This window comes from Oculina patagonica, chromosome 3, assembly GCF_052425735.1.
Source record: "Oculina patagonica isolate OP01 chromosome 3, crgOcupat, whole genome shotgun sequence".
NCBI lineage: Eukaryota > Metazoa > Cnidaria > Anthozoa > Scleractinia > Oculinidae > Oculina > Oculina patagonica.
This window is the reverse complement of record NC_135760.1, coordinates 11,908,942-11,927,758: the sequence shown is the minus strand read 5'-3', so window position 1 is coordinate 11,927,758 and position 18,817 is coordinate 11,908,942. Positions and strand designations below refer to the sequence as shown.

At 40.3% G+C, this 18,817-nt stretch overlaps 3 protein-coding genes across 3 annotated transcripts; all 3 read left to right on the top strand.

The window, feature by feature from the left end:
- Window positions 1-132: 132 nt before the first annotated feature.
- On the top strand, window positions 133-4,275 carry LOC144646579 (tubulin alpha-1A chain-like). Its single transcript, XM_078506214.1, has 6 exons — window positions 133-254; window positions 535-757; window positions 1,293-1,441; window positions 1,819-2,211; window positions 2,997-3,284; window positions 3,637-4,275. Exons 1-6 carry the CDS (start codon window positions 252-254, stop codon window positions 3,934-3,936), a joined length of 1,356 nt encoding a protein of 451 aa, XP_078362340.1. The 5' UTR covers window positions 133-251; the 3' UTR covers window positions 3,937-4,275.
- Window positions 4,276-5,982: 1,707 nt separating this feature from the next.
- On the top strand, window positions 5,983-8,835 carry LOC144646578 (tubulin alpha-1D chain-like). The gene is made up of 6 exons (XM_078506213.1): window positions 5,983-6,142; window positions 6,316-6,538; window positions 6,829-6,977; window positions 7,325-7,717; window positions 7,945-8,232; window positions 8,438-8,835. Exons 1-6 carry the CDS (start codon window positions 6,140-6,142, stop codon window positions 8,741-8,743), a joined length of 1,362 nt encoding a protein of 453 aa, XP_078362339.1. The 5' UTR covers window positions 5,983-6,139; the 3' UTR covers window positions 8,744-8,835.
- Window positions 8,836-10,640: 1,805 nt separating this feature from the next.
- Window positions 10,641-17,595, top strand: LOC144646577 (uncharacterized). The gene is made up of 7 exons (XM_078506212.1): window positions 10,641-10,774; window positions 12,486-12,564; window positions 13,117-13,163; window positions 13,856-14,367; window positions 14,957-15,022; window positions 15,812-15,993; window positions 16,467-17,595. Exons 1-7 carry the CDS (start codon window positions 10,737-10,739, stop codon window positions 17,100-17,102), a joined length of 1,560 nt encoding a protein of 519 aa, XP_078362338.1. The 5' UTR covers window positions 10,641-10,736; the 3' UTR covers window positions 17,103-17,595.
- The last annotated feature ends 1,222 nt before the right edge of the window (window positions 17,596-18,817 follow it).

Here is an 18,817-nt window from a genome sequence, read left to right as displayed (position 1 = left end):
CTCAGCTTGGAGACGAGTCTGCGATGCGACAACACTCTCCAATGTAAACCTGCTGGAGTTTATGTTCCATGGCTAACCGCACCAGTTTTAACCTGTAGTTTCCCGTAGTTTTTAAACAAAATAAAACGAAACAAGCAAAATACTATCATTTTAATCCTCGCTCGAGAGGCGACGTTACTACTTTTTCGACAGAGGAATTTTTCAAATCTTCAGTTTTTAGGATCATTTTTCGACGCATAACTTTTTTCAAAATGGTAAGAACTTCAGAATCAACTTTCAAATTGCCTTTCACTTGAATGTAAAAGATAAAATTTTCAAAGGTGTCACATTCTTGAAGTTAGGGAAAATGCTATAGAATGCCGCGAAAATGAATGAGACTTGATCCAATTTATACATTTACAGTGGATTTAGGCTAGGAAACACTTTACTTCATGGTTAATATTTATAAAATCGGGTGGGAGGACCTATTCGCAGTTAATACAGGGCTACTAAACGTTAACAGAACCGCCTTTCTATTATCTACTCCGATTAAAGCGTGAGTGTATTTCTGTCCACGTTGGCCAAGCCGGAGTTCAGATTGGAAACGCTTGCTGGGAGTTGTATTGCTTGGAGCATGGAATTCAGCCTGATGGCCAAATGCCGAGTGACAAAACTGTCGGCGGAGGAGACGATTCCTTCAACACATTTTTCAGTGAGACTGGAGCGGGAAAACACGTTCCTCGCGCCGTGTTCGTTGATTTGGAACCCACAGTTGTTGGTAAGTTAACAGGCAGTTACTAACCCGGGGTGTCTGCTAAATGTTGTTCAAAATATAGATGTAAGAAATGATTTCTTTTGAAGCTGGGTATAGCGTTGTTAAACTTCGTTTTGCTTGCTTACTTACTTGTGGCTTTTTTTTTATCAAGTTTGTAGGTAGGCAATTAATTGATAATGCCTTTTACCAAAAACATGAACGCGCTGTTAATCTACAATGTGACTAGAAAAAAAAATACATGAAAAAGAAAGAAAAGCTAGGCAAAACGGGGGGGGGGGGGGGGGGGATATGAAAAGAAAAGTTTTCCTCTGCAAACTTTTGTTTTAGTTTATGCACCTCTGCAAACATTTTTTTTTTAAATTCAAACTATTTTTTGTTATACACATCGTGTTTGCGGCAAACAATTTATTTTGTCTTTTTAGACCCTGCAAACAATTTTTTCTATATTTTCGATTCCATACCGACCTCCCTCTAAAAAATAATGGTCCGTCCCTAATGATGTTATATGTCCAATTGATGTGAAAACTGTTTGTTTCAGACGAAGTCCGTTGCGGCACCTACAGACAGTTATTTCACCCAGACCAGTTGATGACTGGCAAAGAAGATGCCGCTAACAACTATGCCCGTGGGCACTACACTGTTGGAAAAAGCATCATCGACCAAGTTCTCGATAAGATAAGGAAATTGGTAAGTATCATGCCATTGTAAGTTGGTTGCTAAGAATCAATGTCCCTTTATTATTGTGTACATGCAGCCAAAAAAGCAGGATTTTCCTCGGAGTTTTTTTTGAGGGGTGTGGGGGGGGGGGGGGGGGAGCGGGCGGCTGTACACAGGCTATTAATTCGTATAACTTCAGCAACAATTTTTGTTTTGGTTTATTTTTCAAAGGCTGACCAGTGCACTGGCTTGCAAGGTTTCCTTATCTTCCATAGGGAAGGAAATGATTGATCTTGTTCTTGATAGGCTCCGAAAGTTGGTAAGCCACAGTCTGATGCTGCATGAGGGTTTTGGTGAAGTCTTCATACCTGATCGCAACTGATTCTTTGATTTGTCATTTTTCTCAGGCTGACCAGTGCACTGGCTTGCAAGGTTTCCTCATCTTCCATTCCTTTGGTGGTGGTACTGGCTCTGGATTTACATCTCTCCTTATGGAGCGTCTGTCTGTTGACTATGGCAAGAAGTCTAAGCTGGAATTTGCCATCTACCCAGCACCACAGATTGCCACAGCTGTTGTCGAGCCTTACAACTCCATTCTAACCACTCACACCACCTTGGAACACTCTGACTGTGCCTTCATGGTGGACAATGAGGCCATCTATGACATCTGTCGTCGCAACTTGGACATTGAGAGGCCCACTTACACCAACCTGAACAGACTGATTGGTCAGATTGTGTCCTCCATCACTGCCTCACTCCGTTTTGATGGTGCTCTGAATGTCGACTTGACCGAGTTTCAGGTATCTTTATTGAATATGCGCGCGCCATGTAGATATTGCCAGTCACTTTTTTCTGAATTTTAAGCTCCAGTATTTTTCTGACTACACCTTTTATAAACCGGTGTTGGGAAGGTCCTGAGTGCAACTCTAGTTGGAGTAGTTCGGAATTTTTTTCGGAAGAGAATGTTTCATTTCATTGAGTTATACAGTCAACTCTAACTAAGACGGACACCTTCGGGACCGGCCGCAGCTGTCCGTCTTAGAGAGGTGTCCGCCTTAAAGAGAGTCGAGGTAACACGACACCAATAATTCTGAGATAATAAAGCAAAACCTATGCACAATGCAACAATTCTTTGCAAACTGCAGCAAGACTGAAATAATAACAGGACCGTATTCGCTTCTTAAAGCAAAAGTTGAGAGCTTCTCTGACAAACTGTGGTAATGTAAGTAGAAAACGACCCCTTTTGTGCCCATAGACGTAAGTAGAGAAGTAATCTAGATCTGTTAAAGCGTCATTTTTTTCGCTAGTACGCTTGGTATACACGTATCCGTAGGGCGCTGACTAACTTTACTTTAGGTCGTTACGAGGTTTGGAGGTATTTTCACTAAAAAACTGACATGATAAAAAAAACACTTCTCAAGTGTCCGTTTATGATTTCAAAGTCTCCGTTGTTAGAGAGGTGTCCGTCTTATAGGGAGTTTGGGTACAGTAAAATGACTGGAAAACGGCATGGAGGTGTCCGTCTTATAGAGGTGTCCGTTAAGAGAGAGTTGACTGTAATATATTTCCTTTGTTTTCATTACAGACCAACTTGGTACCCTACCCACGTATTCACTTCCCTCTGGCCACCTATGCACCAGTGATCTCAGCCGAGAAAGCTTACCACGAGCAGTTGAGTGTTGCTGAAATCACCAATGCCTGTTTTGAGCCAGCCAATCAGATGGTTAAATGTGACCCACGTCACGGCAAATACATGGCTTGCTGTTTGCTGTTCCGAGGTGATGTGGTACCAAAGGATGTTAACGCAGCTATTGCAACAATCAAGACCAAGAGAACCATTCAGTTTGTGGACTGGTGCCCTACTGGCTTCAAGGTTGGTAATTTAAGGGAAGCTATGTGATAATTCTACTAGGAGCTATTTTACAATGTTCAGAATGGAATTACTACTTACATTGTGCAGGAAGTTAACCTGTTTGAACCAGCTTATAGCCTAGCCGGTGTCCGGAAGGTCATGGACTCGGCTTTCGGTGGGAGTTCTTATCTTTCTCGGGGAACCCGAAGAAGCTGGTCGGGTCGACGGGATTTCGGACGAAAGTAACCTTTCGCCCAGTTTTTCCCGACTAGCTGCCCCCTGGGTCACCAATCATCTCCGATCATCCCTTCTTCTGACGCTCGTAGAAACTGTCTTTTATGTTGTCATATATACTGTAATTTTCTTTTTTTAGGTTGGAATTAATTACCAGCCTCCCACAGCTGTTCCCGGCGGTGACCTGGCCAAGGTTCAGCGCGCTGTGTGTATGTTGAGTAACACCACAGCTATTGCTGAGGCCTGGGCCCGTCTGGATCACAAGTTCGATCTGATGTACGCCAAGCGTGCGTTTGTCCACTGGTATGTGGGTGAGGGTATGGAGGAAGGAGAGTTCTCCGAGGCTCGTGAAGATTTGGCTGCACTGGAGAAGGATTACGAGGAAGTTGGCCTGGATTCTGTTGAGGCTGAGGGAGAGGAGGAAGACGATGAATATTAGTTATGTTCTCTCTCAGTAGTAACTGGACAGGAAAATGTAAATTAGGAAATTCGTTGTATTTATTCCTGAAACTGCTTTCAAAACTTTTTCACTATACGATAAAAAAAGTGTGATTTTGAAAGGAACTGAGAGTTTTGTGAGATGCAGCCTAAACTAATTAGTGCTACTGCCTGTAATCGAGACTGTAATCGACGCAACCTATAGTTCTCTAGGATTTCCAGTCGACGGTGATAGCCACTGGCTGATCTTTGATTTGAATGAATATCACTGTTCGCTTGGGTATCTGACCAGCTATGGCGTATTGTTTGAATAAATTACCTTCATTGGTTTGTTCAGTCATCTTTGTTTCGTGTTTTGATTGAGCGTGGTTATACAGGAACTAAATTTTACTTGTGATTATCGATTAAACATCGATTGCCTGAAACCAACTGACGAACAACTGTGTGAAGCAACTGACAAACAACTGGTTGTTGTGCCCATTCGCGAGCGGGGTATTTTCAGCACGTTAGAAAAAAATTTGATTACAATTAATAGACTGACGGCACCAATTTAGCATTTAAGACCGGGACATAGAGTGCCACACTGGGCGCAACATCCTGAGATCAGGAGAAGAAAACACCAAAATTAAAAGAGTGTTGTTGCAAGACGCGCAAAATTTGCTAGAATGCGATCAAAGAAAGTCCAGTTTTTCCTGTTAGAAAGCATTTGATCTCGTTTCCCTTTTCTCCTAAAAAGAAGCGCGACTAAAGGCCTGGCTAAACAAACATTGTTGCGGACTCAAATGTTTCCCAGTTTAGCCACGCGGGAAACATATGTTGCGGAAAAAAATTTTCCTTCACGGAAACAAAAAATGTCCTCATCAAAAACATTTTTGCTTGCCGGACACAAATTTTGCTTCCGAAACATATGTTGTCCAGTTTAGCCGCCACGGAAACAATGTTGACTAGTTTATGGGCATGCGTGACACTTTGTTCCCGGAACATTGTTCCTAGTTTAGCCACTCGGGCAGCAAAACATTTTCCTTGCTTTCCGCTAATTTAGCCACCTAGAAAACATGGCAAGGAACAATGGTTCCGCAACAATGTTTCCTAGTTTAACCAGGCCTAAAGACTCAGACGTAGGCATTCTTGCAAGCATGTGGCGATTTAAAGAGACGTCTACAGATCTCTAAATTTTACAGGCCAACAACGCGGCTGAACGCGCGGCTGGGCACGCGACTGAGCGCATGGCGAAGCGCGCGGCTTAGCTTATTAGAAATGTAAATTATACGCATGCCTGACTGCAGTCTACCGTGAAAGCCTACATGAGTTGGAACCCTTATCCCTTATTTCGTTCTCCATTTTTAAAGCGACTTCGAAATTTATTCAAAAGCAAGTTTCCTTCCCCCAGCTAACAATCACACGAATGAAACTAAGAGTTTAAATTAATTATGCGGATGCATTTTATGACAAAGCATTCTTAATTTGAATCCGGCACTCCCTCATACATGGATTAATGTGACACTTGGATAAAAAGGAAACGAGCTTTTATATTTGTGTTTTCGGCGCAAAAACGAAAAAACGAATATCAGTTATGTTTTGATTCTCTCATTTCAGTTAAACCTTTATACGCATATAGGGCTGTCACTGAATATATTTGTTTAAGGCAATATTATTGGCTAAAAAAATACCTTGCCTTAAAAAAAAATCCATCACTAAATCTACATTCATAACATTTATTAAGACTTAGGTTTCAGTCTGTTTTCCTTCTTAAGTTTAATTGAACGTAACAAGACTGTCTGCTTTTCAGTAGAGTTGTCAAAACAAATCGGAGGAGGCACAATGAAATTTTTATGAATAGAAAATAGTATTGTGATTTAATGGAAACCACACACCGCGTTGTCAACGCTACAATTAACATGAGTTTCTCACTCTTAGCCAATCAAATAATCCAGAACAAATGTTATCATGTCAGAATTTAGTCTCCAACTGATCATCTTTTCAATTTTTTTTTAAATTATGTTAATTTTTCTTCATCATAAAGTAGAACCATTAAGTTTTGTAACAGCTGCTCTGTCAAAGCAACAAAATCGTCGCGCTCGGTTGATTGTATTCAATCCACTCCCAGTTCTTTGAAAGACGTTGCTACTTTTTTCGGAGCTCGGAACTTCCTCGATTATTCCGTCGCTAATTTTTGCGGATACGAAAAAAAAAGCGAATTGAAAATGGTAATTCTGGTTTTTGGAATCAAATACCAACAGGATTTGGCAAAATTTCAAAGCGTTTTGATCATTCAAACCTGTTGTTATGAAATGTATTCAAAATCACTTCGGGGTTTTCGCTTCAGATTATTTCAATTGCAAAAGTTTTTTAAAATGTTACTGGTGTTTTTTTCTTTTAGCGTGAGTGTATTTCTGTCCACGTTGGCCAAGCTGGAGTTCAGATTGGAAACGCTTGTTGGGAGTTGTATTGCTTGGAGCATGGAATTCAGCCTGATGGCCAAATGCCGAGCGACAAAACTATCGGCGGAGGAGACGATTCCTTCAACACATTTTTCAGTGAGACTGGAGCGGGAAAACACGTTCCTCGCGCCGTGTTCGTTGACTTAGAACCCACAGTTGTCGGTAAGAATATTACAAGACACCTCCCTTTTTATTATTCAACATTTCTATTCAAATGTTTGAAAAAATATTCAGGATTTGTCAAAGCTTGGCGTTGCCCGTCGACATATGTCCTTCAGTTTTTCATCACAATCTCGTTAATAATGAATTACTTCTTTCAACCAAAGCATACTAAGCGAGTTCGGTTAAAAGGTCTTATAGTTACTTCCAGTAATCGAAACTTTTTGTAATATCTTTGTAAAAACGAAAAAATAGAAACATTTCTTTACATCAGTATGGTTTTATTTTGTCAGACGAGGTCCGCACTGGCACCTACCGACAGCTGTTTCACCCAGAACAGTTGATAACCGGCAAAGAGGATGCCGCTAACAACTATGCTCGTGGGCACTACACTGTTGGGAAGGAAATGATTGATTTGGTTTTGGACAAGCTGCGGAAGTTGGTAAGTGCGCATGTCTTAAACTGACAATCGAACCTCTCTGTACAGACACCTTTCTAATATGTCCTAACAAAATTCTCATACATTTTCTTTAGAAAAAACCTCGATAATACGAACCCTCTCTAATAAGAACCCGTGTAAGAAAAATAGTGTTACCTGCAGTGAAAAGCGCGCGAAAACTCTGTCGACCGTAAAGACAATCGCTTCTCTCCAATTGGCTAAAGGACGATGCAAGAGTAGTTATAACCAATTTTAAAACTCGGAAAACGCGGCATGAAAATAAACATGGAGAAAATGCTTGTTTGTAATTCCGGCGAAACGTGCTTATTATTATTTTGTACGCTTTCTAGGCTGACCAGTGCACTGGCCTGCAAGGTTTCCTCATCTTCCATTCCTTTGGTGGTGGTACTGGCTCTGGATTTACATCACTTCTTATGGAGCGTCTGTCTGTTGACTATGGCAAGAAATCCAAGCTGGAATTTTCCATCTACCCAGCCCCGCAAGTCTCCACGGCGGTTGTGGAGCCTTACAACTCCATTCTGACCACTCACACCACCTTGGAACACTCTGACTGTGCCTTCATGGTGGACAATGAGGCAATCTATGACATCTGCCGTCGTAACCTGGACATTGAGAGGCCTACTTACACCAACCTGAACAGACTGATTGGTCAGATTGTGTCCTCCATCACTGCCTCACTCCGTTTTGATGGTGCTCTGAATGTTGACTTGACTGAGTTTCAGGTAGGGGACCTTTTGAATCACACGCGAACAGTCATCAACAACAACAACTACAACAACAACAACAACCATTTTTTTTGCCAGACAAAAAAAATCATTGTTTGACCAGTCCAAAAATAACATTAACACAGAATAGAACAAATTTTGAAAATTACCTTTTTATTTGACAATTTTCTTAGTGGGTAAGTGTGAGGTTAATTGTTCCAATCTTTGATTTATTTTATCAACAGACCAACTTGGTGCCGTACCCACGTATACACTTCCCTCTGGCCACCTATGCTCCTGTTATCTCTGCCGAGAAAGCTTACCACGAGCAGTTGACTGTCTCAGAGATCACAAACATGTGTTTTGAGCCAGCCAATCAGATGGTTAAATGTGACCCACGTCACGGCAAATACATGGCTTGCTGTTTGCTGTTCCGAGGTGATGTAGTACCAAAAGATGTTAATGCGGCTATTGCGACAATCAAGACCAAGAGAACCATTCAGTTTGTGGACTGGTGCCCAACTGGCTTTAAGGTTGGTATTAACACTGCGTAAGGCAAACATCAACCCTCAACCAATCCTATTCCTCTCCACATCCTCCCCTGTCCCTCTTCCACTCCACCCTGCGCTGTTCAGTTCCTAGCTAGGGTACCTTTGCATTATGTTTAGAACGATAATTCAGTGTTCAACAGTGGTAAACGAGTAAGACTGACGATAAATGTACAATTACGTTTTTCAGGTTGGAATCAACTACCAGCCTCCCACAGTTGTTCCTGGCGGTGACCTGGCCAAGGTTCAGCGCGCTGTGTGTATGTTGAGTAACACCACAGCTATTGCTGAGGCCTGGGCCCGTCTGGATCACAAGTTCGATCTGATGTACGCCAAGCGTGCGTTTGTCCACTGGTATGTGGGTGAGGGTATGGAGGAAGGAGAGTTCTCCGAGGCTCGTGAAGATTTGGCTGCACTGGAAAAGGATTACGAGGAAGTTGGCGTGGATTCTGCGGCAGGTGAAGGCGACGAGGAGGAAGAAGGAGATGAATATTAGGAATTGGCATACATTGAAGTTTATCGGTCAAGTCTGTAACCGTTCCGATACAAATAAAAACTGAAAGATTGAATAAATGACTCTGAAAACGATGCTATGTGTACGACCATTTCAGAAAGGTTCTCCGAATCTAAAAATAAAATAATTTAATTATGCTGAATATAGTTAATATGCTGGACAAGCAGACGTTTACGGTTGTAAACCAATGATAAAAAAATTCTATTAAGCTACCAAACAAAAATCTTTAGCTTTCCGAAAGGGGTCACCAACGGTGAACTGGTCAAAGGGGAGGGGGGGTTGTTCCCAAAAAAAAAAAATTTTATAATATTTTTCACCTCCCTAATTTTTTCCCTATTTTCACCGCCACACAATTTTTCCCTTTTCACCACCCAAAAACCCTTTTCCCCCCTCGTCAAACAATGGGAAAGAGCTTGACTATCCCACTGAAAGGAAGACACATGTCTTCTATTATTCTGAATGGTGCAGTGCAGAATAGGCTTCTAAGATTACAACTTACTCGTAAACAGGCAAACAGCTTGTAAACTTACTCGTGATCATGGGGGAGCGCATGGTTTGCTCTTTGCTTACTTTCGGGGTAAGACTCTCTTGTTGAAATAGAGATTCAACTGATTTACGTTAATATCCATTTTGTCGGCGAAACAAAATAGCGAGATTGCAGTCCGGTCTTAGTTCGTGGTGTCCCAGTGATTTTGGTATTCCCGAGTTTAAGGTTCGATTAAGGTACCCCCTTACCCAAAAATTACTAGTAATTTGGGTATCCCCAGATGGGATACCCAAGACACTGACAGCGTAGAATACAGGAGACTGGGACAAGTGAAGTCATTCCCGATTCTGCTCAAAATCTATTTATCTTACTACGAAGCCTTGTCTCAGTAAATTCAATTATTTATAGTAACAATACGTCAGTGAAAACATAGTTGATAGAGGGAAATGGTTAGGAATCCCGACAAAGTTCTTTGTTGTATGTTTTTGTTCGCTATTTTGGGGGTTGACCCTGCACAAAACCTGACAAAATACAATAAATGGTTACGTGTGTTCAGGTAGCTAACCAATAAAAACATTACGATTACGTAATTCATGCATAGTGTATGAGCGCAAAACAAAAGATGTGCAGGGTCGTGGACCTTCCAAATAAATCTTGGCCTCTTTGTTTGCTCCTTTGATGTTTGCCGGGCTTCCTAACCATTTCCCTATATTAACTATGGTGAAAACAGTCGTAAAGCAAAAATACCGTCTGATTGAAGTCCGCGCATTTAAGACGGATTCCGCTGAAAGTTCGAGCAATGAGTGCAAAAATAAGTACCAAAAACCTACTCATAGTACGGTAACATTTTATATACTATTTCAAACACCTCCCTAAAGTTCATTTGTCTTAGTGCCCCGTGATTAAATTCTAAAGCATTCTTAAGAAAATTAAAGTCGAACCTCTTAAAAATGCGTAAAATGCGCGTCATTTTGTTTTAACCTGGCGTGAAACGTCCGTTTTTACTGAAATTAGTTAATTTCAAATCCATTTTTCTCTGGCGGGGTCTGCTTGAGAGCTAAAGTTTTGGTAGGTTTTTGTTAGCTGTACTCAAACTGTTACCATGCTATGAAGTCTCTTTGGTAACTTTATTTTTGCCTGTATTGCTCGAATGTTCGACGGAAACCATCTTAACCTGTACGGGGGTACCCAAAACTCGCCTGGGATACCCAAATCCCCCCGGGGGGGGGGGGGCCAAATCACTATGACAGCGGCGTTTCTGAGACGCGTGCGGGGACAAGTCACGTGCGGGTCTTTTCGCACGGATTCTCGAGCGTTACACGGAGGGACTGGGACGGGAGACTGTCTGAATATGTCCTCTGGGAACTCTGGGATAGTTCTGTATGTGAAAGAGTTTCATCAAATGTGTTCGTATGCAAAGTGTGTGAATGTTTTCGTGTTATCAAATTGAGTTTTTCGTCGTTCCATGCGTACACCGTTTGCAAAACAATGGAGGAAACGAATCAAAGTTCTACTGACCATCGTGGGTAAGTTGATTTCGTTGATAGTCGCTCGGGACGAGTTCGTTTTAAAGTGCACGCATTTGGTTTGCATTTGGAGTGTGAAGCTATGAAGCAAGTATACAGATGTTGCACGAAATTAGTTGGTTTAGATTAAAAACCAATACTCAGGGCCATTTGGTCTTTTTAAACAAATAATCAATCTGACATTACTCACGACAATCAGAGCTGCGGTTTTAAGGCTGTGCGACGGTCTAGTGAGAAATTTTTTATGTTGTACAAAGTTATCTTCAAATACAAGCCTGGAAACCTCAAAATAAAAGTTTAGTAAGGTTTTAAAGCACTAATAAAATAATAATAATAAAAAGAAACAAGGACTGTTCTGATTGAGGTAGATAAGAAGTGCCAAAATTGAAAATGTTAGCCTAAATTTTTTAAGATGCATAATCCATGATAGCCTCCTTTAAGCTAGTATATACATGTGTATTTCTTAAATTTCCCCCCTAAAGCTATACATTTCTTTATTGTTATATAGCTGAAAATTTTCCCCTGACAACATGCTCTTTTATTGGCTAATTTGAGGTCACATGACATCTAACAATAAAAACTGTTTCCTGCCAAAAGTCTCTGAGCGGGCAACATTGCAAAATGTATGGTAACATTATATTGCAATGTTGCCTGCAAATGTTGACCGATGAGCACCATTTTTCTAAGTCTTTGTCATGGTATATATGAAAAAAAATTAATGACAGATCCCTCGGGAAACCAGTTCATTTTGTTTTCCATTAAATCTCAATGTTTCACTTGGCGACATTTCAATGTATTTTGGTGTCTCCTGAGGGCTCTTGACTATCAAGATGGCATGGTCGCACAGTATATTTATTTGGAGTTGTAGGGGGCCTCACAACGCACTATAAAGGATAAGATAATTGCTAACAGAAGGCTTAACTTACATGCACTGTTGCAGTAAGATTTTTTCCCTGATAACTGTTTCATTACCTAAAATTTTGATGTTTCCTTTATATGCAGATCCTCTCAATTAGGTCGTTTAGACAAAGATTACTCTTATATGGTGTATCATTTTAGCCCATTGCATGATTAACATTGATTGATACCGCCGACCGGTTAGCTCAGTGGTAGAGCGCCGGACTATCGTACGGGAGGTCTCGGGTTCGACTCCCAGACCGGACCAACACTCAGGGTCTTAAAATAACTGAGAAGAATGTGCTGCCTTTGTAATGACATCTGCAAATGGTTAGACATTCTAGTCTTCTCGGATAAGGACGATAAACTGTAGGCCCCGTCTCCTGCATCTTCAGTGTTATAATTAGCAGGGGACGTTAAAGAACCCACACACTCATCGCAAAGAGTAGGGCATGAAGTTCCCGGTGTTGTGGTCTGTTCTATTCCATGGGTTGGTGGTGGGGTGAGATCATACACATGGACGGATAGCGGCTGCCATAGGCGCCTTATATGCTGATGTCCGATCTCATCCCTTAATTCTGTAAATTGTAAAATAGTTACTGAAAAGCCCTGTGGGGAGCTGACTATTAAAAAAGTTTACATTACATTACATTGCAACTTTGAAAAGTGTGGCACTCATACAAGATATTTTCTTACCTCTGCTAGTAATAAATTATCCAAGATTGCAACTGGGAAGTCACATACTGGTAACTCCATCTTTTAAATGCTTGAGGTGAACATGTACTTTAATTTGATACCCATTTGCAATTTTCAGGCTTAAACTTCAAAACATTATCCAGAAGTTATCAGAGCACTGTGATATAAAAAATCCTGAAGAACTGGACAGTGTTGCTGTGAGTATTTTGGCCTACATTGTTTGTGCATATGTGTCATAGTTAAATGTGGACATGTAATTTGATCTAAAAATTATCATTGTAAAGGAAGGCGTGCAGGTCACCAAGGGGACTGGATTTACCTGTGGTCTCCTAAACATCACGATCTGTTTGTGAGCATGGTGGCTCATCAAACCTTTAAAAAGTAAATTGTTTATTTTTCTGCTCAAGTGGCTCAAAGCTCTTGGTACTTGACTTTGAATTCTGTAGAATGAAGGGACTCAAAGTATTGCTTCTCTCCATGGATGTGATGATAATATAGTACACCCCAACATTCTGTCAGCAACAGAAACAGCAATTGCAACAACAGCGGCCACATCAATATTGGAACGAACAACCTAAAATGGTCATTCTTTATTTGATGTTTGCTTTCTTTATATAAATTATATAACAAACCAAAAAGAATGTTAAATTAGCTATTATTATGGGGTACTGACTGCCTGGAATACCCATAAGAGCTAGACCTGTAATGTTTTTTTCAAACTTGTTTATGTGTTTGTGATCAAATTTTAGGTTGACGAGGAAATAGAGTCCGAGCAAGGTGTTCCAGAAACCAAGAGGTGAATGTTCTCATTTTGTTACAATATTATTGATTTGTTCTAAATAATAAATTGTAGCAAATGAAGTAGCACAACCAAGATCTCTAGGTAGTGGTATTATATCATGTGCTCCCTTTTTGGTAGTAATCAAATAAAATGGGCTAGATTCATATGGAACATGTACATGTAAGTGACAGGACCAGTTGGTGCAAACACTGCATTAAGTAATACCATATACAGTACCGCCCGAAACTACTTACCCATTTGCCGCAGTGATACCTGTACCATAAAATCCCAACTTCATAAGGGGCTTTTTTGGTGGGCTTATAAATGTAGGGGCTTATAATTATCCAGCGGGGGCTTATAAGTGGAATAAAATTAATTGTTTCGAAACGAGCCATAGCAGGGTCGATAATAATATGTTTTTAAGTTAAAAAGTTAAAAAGCAATATTTAGCCCCGTTGGGGGGGGGGGGGGGGGGGGGGGGGGGGGGGGTGTTTTTTTTTTTGGGGAAAGGGGGGGGGGATAAAGGGGGGGGGTAAAAAAAAAAAAAAAAAAAAATTTAAATAAAAAAAAAAAAAAAAAAAAAAAAAAAAAAAAAATACAATAATTCTAGGAGTTGGAAGTGTGATGAAACACAACACTCTCAAGTGCTTTTTGTATCTTCTCAGTCAAAACAGTGTTTAATAATGAAAAAAATATTTTATCCACAGAAGAAAACAAGATACCAGTGAAACCAGTGTTAATGGAACTGGCAACAATGCACTACACTCTTCAACAGAAAAAAATACAGATGAACAAAACAGTGACTCGAAACAGAGATGCAATATCACAAAATCTGAACAGCAAGAAGATACTTCTTGCAAAGCAACACCAACAATCCCTCCTGGAAGAATCAGTGCTCGAATAAGAAGTTTGAAATCTAAGAAGGTGGCTTACAAAGAAGACTGGGTGGACCCTGACCAGATAAGACTTACAGGACAAAAAATACCTGTACAATCAAATAAAAACACTTCACAGGAAGAAATCACTAAGACTAAGACTGTTGTTAGGAAAAGAAAACGGAAAAAGAAGGAGAGTTTTCAAAGTATGGAAGATTATGTCAATGACGCACCTGTGATCCAAGTTGGTAATTTAGTGGGTCTGCGGCAGTGCTGCTTGTGTGCCGTGATGTTTGTGGAGAAAGAACAGCTTATCAATCATATGAAGGCTGTCCATCATTTAGGTGAGTGAAAACATTGGGGTAAGTCTTGATGTTTGGGAACTGTTGTTGGTTACATGTAGACTTTATTCTTTTGTGGTCTGGGTATTGTTTATTATCTTTTAATAATAATAATAATTAACAACGTAATTAATTAATAATTTAACGATTGTATCATAGAACTGTTTATTGTAAATAGTTTTCTGCCATTATTTAGATAATTATAATAATAATAGTAATAATAGTAATAACAATTTTTTTAATTCTTTTTAGTGCTGAATAAAGTTTATATTAATTTTATAATAATAATATTAATAATAATGATGATGATGATATAATAAAATAAATTTCTATAGCGCTACATCTACTAAAAATCTGTAACACTTTACAACATTAACAAGATGAAAAATATAAAATATCGCTAAAAGATAAAATCTATAAATTTACACAATATGAGTAAAAAAGAAAAATAATGTTAATAGTAAAACTACAAATTATAAGCACGTTTAAACAAGCGGGTGTCAAGTTTTGACTTAAAATCCTCTAAAGAGGCACATATAATAAATGTCATTGAACTTATCTGCTTGGAAATTTCTCTTATTCTTGATTGTAGATGACAAAATAAACATCAAACAAGACACTGCTGCAGAATCATTGCAGAGTGATGACAAAACAAATGGTGAGTCTGCTCCGGGTTGCCTGCAAACCCAGGTGGAGTTTTGCTTATAGTTGCTGTGGCATGTTCAAAACAATAGGCAGAAACCTGTTTCATCATGCCCAGGGGTTCACTGGAATTTCTTTCGCCTTCACCTACATTGTATCCTCTTTATGCCGTATGGCATGTACATGTAAGGCCTCTACACTCTGCTGCTAATCAGCTCTGTTGCCTGCTGCAGTGTACACCTTGCTCCTTGGCCTCCATCTTGTTCTTTCTTTCTGGTTCTCAGCTGTCCTGGTCCATGTTGTCTTGGGTAGCAAAATTCCTTTACCTCCTAAAATATTTGTATTTAAAAGTACAATAACTTGAGAGGAAAAATGAGCCAGTGACCATCATGCAATTCTCCTGAAAATCTCAATGCAAAGTCTTGATGCAGGCTATGGGAATAAAGCAACTTATTGCTTGGTGGAACTGTTGTTATGCCCAGTGACAACTGAAATGCCTTTATTAATTGGATGAAAATGTATCATGTGACATGCCTCATAACAATTCCCTAGGTGAACACTTGATGTGTGTGATTTTTCTTTACATGTGAATGTTGTAGTTCAATTATTTTGCCCTTTGTTCAATTAGGTATTTTCCTTTGTTTTATATCCATTATCATATATTACCATACACCAGAATAAAAGAACATACCAAATTGAACTAAGGGTAAAATTGAACCACAACATTACCATTGCTTGATGTCCCAAAGATCATCCACAGCCATGCAGAGAGGGTAGATCAACCATGTTCTTTGTATTTTTTCAGATGAAAAACCCTTTAAATGTTCTCAGTGTGAATCATCATTCAGGAAGAGCAGTGGGCTTAAACAGCATGTGACAAGACAACATTCTCAGAATGCACAACAGAAGTTAACATCTCAAGCCCAGGCCAATCAAGCATCTGTAAAAAGGAGCAGCTCTGCTAGTGACAGGCCTTATGCATGCCAGGTAACATCCCCCCTCCCTCTTGCCAGCAGGCGCATGTGTTGGAGGCTATTCTGCACCACTCCCCCTGATGGGATGCTAGCCCATGGCATCTCCCCCCCCCTCCCTCTTGGTATTCTGTCATACAATTTGCAGTTATTAACACATACACTTGGGTTGATAAAGAGAGATGCATTGAGAGAGTAAAATGTTGATTTATGTTATGCCCCCTTGTTGGAGCAAGAAAGATCCCACTCTCACTCCAGCACCCCCCCCCCCCACCCCATTTTTTGAGCAAGAAAGTACCATCTTTGGACTTAAAATTGGTTGAAATCCAGGACTCTTCTTTGTCTTAAAACCAGACTTCTCAATCTGGAATCCACTCTACTACTTTTTGCCTACCAGAGGTTTGCCTGTTGGGCTCTAATAATAACTATTGTTGTTCAATCTAGCAGATTTTATTTGCGATGTTAACCAAACCAAGTTGTTTCTCGTAGGTTTGTGGGAAAGCATTCAAACGAAAACACCATTTACAGGAGCACAGTTACATTCACTCAGACGACAAACCGTACAAATGTGACACTTGCAGCAAAACATTCAATCAGAGAATATGCCTCACCAAGCACCTTCCATGCAGAGAACATGAAAAACAACAACGAAAACCTAGCAGCACTAAAACTCAAGAGACAAGCACAGACCAAGCAACACACGAGCAGCCTCAGAATCAAGCGACTGACAAGCTGTGTGACTCTAAAGAAACAAAAGTAAGTTTAACAGAAACCGGAAAAGGACGCAGACTGGCTAATGGTGTTGTTTCAAAGTCTGGGGAGAGTTCACATGGAGACCACTGTGGTACACCACAGGTCAAGAGTCACATGAGTAGAAGTGAACGTGATGGTAAGATACAAGTGACAAATGGAGAACCCTTGCGTGACAACGCTACGTCCAAAGACACACAAAAACCTTTACAAGGTCACGCTACCTATGCTGTGGATTCTAAAGAAAGTGGGACAGATAACAGCAAGTTGAATTTTTCTGGTTCTACTGTAACTGCAGTCACAACGAACGATCAAACTTCTTCTGTTAAGAATCCAACACTGACTTCACAGAAAGGAACTAAGGAAGCATCCTGAAATCAAGCTAAAACTAACATCGTATGTTAGCTGGCATCTGTTGTACGGTTTCCTACACCTGCGAGAAAAAGGCCAGCTTTATGTGTCTGTCAAAGGATTGTGAAATAACTACATTGCAAAATTATCTTGGCATATGAGTGGCTCATTTACTGTAGTTGCAAACACACATGAATTGTTACGTTATCTCATTTTTTTAAATGAACAGGACTGATCAAAGAATATGATTCTGAAGTATCCGCTATTAGCAAACGTTGTTTGAATACCCGGGCAACATAACTTGAAAAAAGCTTTTTATTAATATACAGTGGTCTTCCTATAGACCTGTGTTACTGTCCATTTTGTAAGTGGGTGAGTCTGTATTATTTATTATTTGTATTTGCAAGTCTCACCTGCATGGCTTGGGAATAAGTAGATTACTGAAAATCCTCTACTTTAATATCCCCTTGGGTGGGGCCAAGAATAATGGAGAAATTGTGGGTCGAGAGGAGTGGGGTGAGGGTACGGTGGCAGCGGCTTGGTGGGGAGGGTGCGGTGGCGGCAGTGGTTTGGGGGGGGGAGGGTGCGGTGGTGGGAGTGGTTTGGGGGTAGGGTGCAGTGGTGGCAGTGGATTGGGGGGAAGGTGCGGTGGTGGCAGTGGTTTTGGGGGGAGGGTGCGGCGGCGGCAGTGGTTTAAGGGCAGAGTGTGGCAGCTGCGGGTTGCTTGGGGGGAGGTTGTAGTGGTGGCAGTGGTTTGGAAGGTTAATGTGCCTTTCTTAACCAAGAGGCTAAGTGGAGGATTTTCGGTATTTGCAGCTCTCATTTAAACAGCACTGATCTATAACACGCGATTTACCTTATTTCAGAAACTTATTTTTATAAACAACAATAGAAACTAGTTACTTATACTACAGAAGCCTGACCTGTACTGGAATTACACCAAAACTTACATAAAAGGTTAAAATAAAAAGGGTTTAAAAAAACTTCATTTGTGATCAAAATTCCTATAAAAATCAATGTACAAATTTCAACTTTTTAATCCTGATTTAGCTGGTGTGAAAAAAGTACTGATTAATGACGCAAAGAAAATGTTTTCATCCGATAAAATATTGTTTTATGACCAGTAATATTAAGCCTATGGAATGCAAATAAGTTGTGAAATCAACGTCGAAACGATAATTCCGATAATTGTATTCCCAGTGAACTTTATACAATATCCAGCTGCAATGAAAAATCAATAAAATTTCGGTAAAAACTGATTTAAGGTGTGTAGTGGATTCTTGTGTTCGTTCAATCTCTCGAGTCTTCTTGACAAGGCAAAGATACGGAAATTGATGTAGGAAAGTGGGAACTTTGTCCAGTCTGTAGGCAGTTTGTTATAATAAGTACGTACACGTTCTTCTCGGCTCGCTTTATTTGGGGAGAAATTTCATGAGGTCACCTAATGACAAAAGCGCGCGAACGCGTTCTCTTTCCAACGACCGTTTGGTGGGTACGTTCGAAATATGACAGTTTTCCCTGCCACTTTCTATACTCCAACTCGTGACCCATGCAGCCTGAAAAAGGTACCCTTTTTGGGCGGAGCCTCTCCGTAGTCCACTATAGGGGGTACCCCCACGGTGAAGCATTGGTCGCCGCTACTATCTTTTAAAAACAAAAAAAAAACAAAAACCAAAAAAAAAACCTAATCCCCCCACCTAAGACGCTTGGAAGTTTAAGGAACCGTAGACAAAATAAAC

What these genes read in the sequence shown, in the direction of transcription:
- LOC144646579 (XM_078506214.1), top strand. An exon ending in TCGATAAGATAAGGAAATTG is followed by an intron (nt 1,442 to 1,818) that starts GTAAGTATCATG and finishes CATTTTTCTCAG; the next exon opens with GCTGACCAGTGCACTGGCTT. An exon ending in TCGACTTGACCGAGTTTCAG is followed by an intron (nt 2,212 to 2,996) that starts GTATCTTTATTG and finishes TTTTCATTACAG; the next exon opens with ACCAACTTGGTACCCTACCC.
- LOC144646578 (XM_078506213.1), top strand. An exon ending in CTTAGAACCCACAGTTGTCG is followed by an intron (nt 6,539 to 6,828) that starts GTAAGAATATTA and finishes TTATTTTGTCAG; the next exon opens with ACGAGGTCCGCACTGGCACC. An exon ending in TGGACAAGCTGCGGAAGTTG is followed by an intron (nt 6,978 to 7,324) that starts GTAAGTGCGCAT and finishes TACGCTTTCTAG; the next exon opens with GCTGACCAGTGCACTGGCCT.
- LOC144646577 (XM_078506212.1), top strand. Translation starts at nt 10,737, where the DNA reads ATGGAGGAAACGAATCAAAGTTCTACTGACCATCGTGG. An exon ending in GGTGTTCCAGAAACCAAGAG is followed by an intron (nt 13,164 to 13,855) that starts GTGAATGTTCTC and finishes TTTTATCCACAG; the next exon opens with AAGAAAACAAGATACCAGTG. An exon ending in GAAGGCTGTCCATCATTTAG is followed by an intron (nt 14,368 to 14,956) that starts GTGAGTGAAAAC and finishes TCTTGATTGTAG; the next exon opens with ATGACAAAATAAACATCAAA.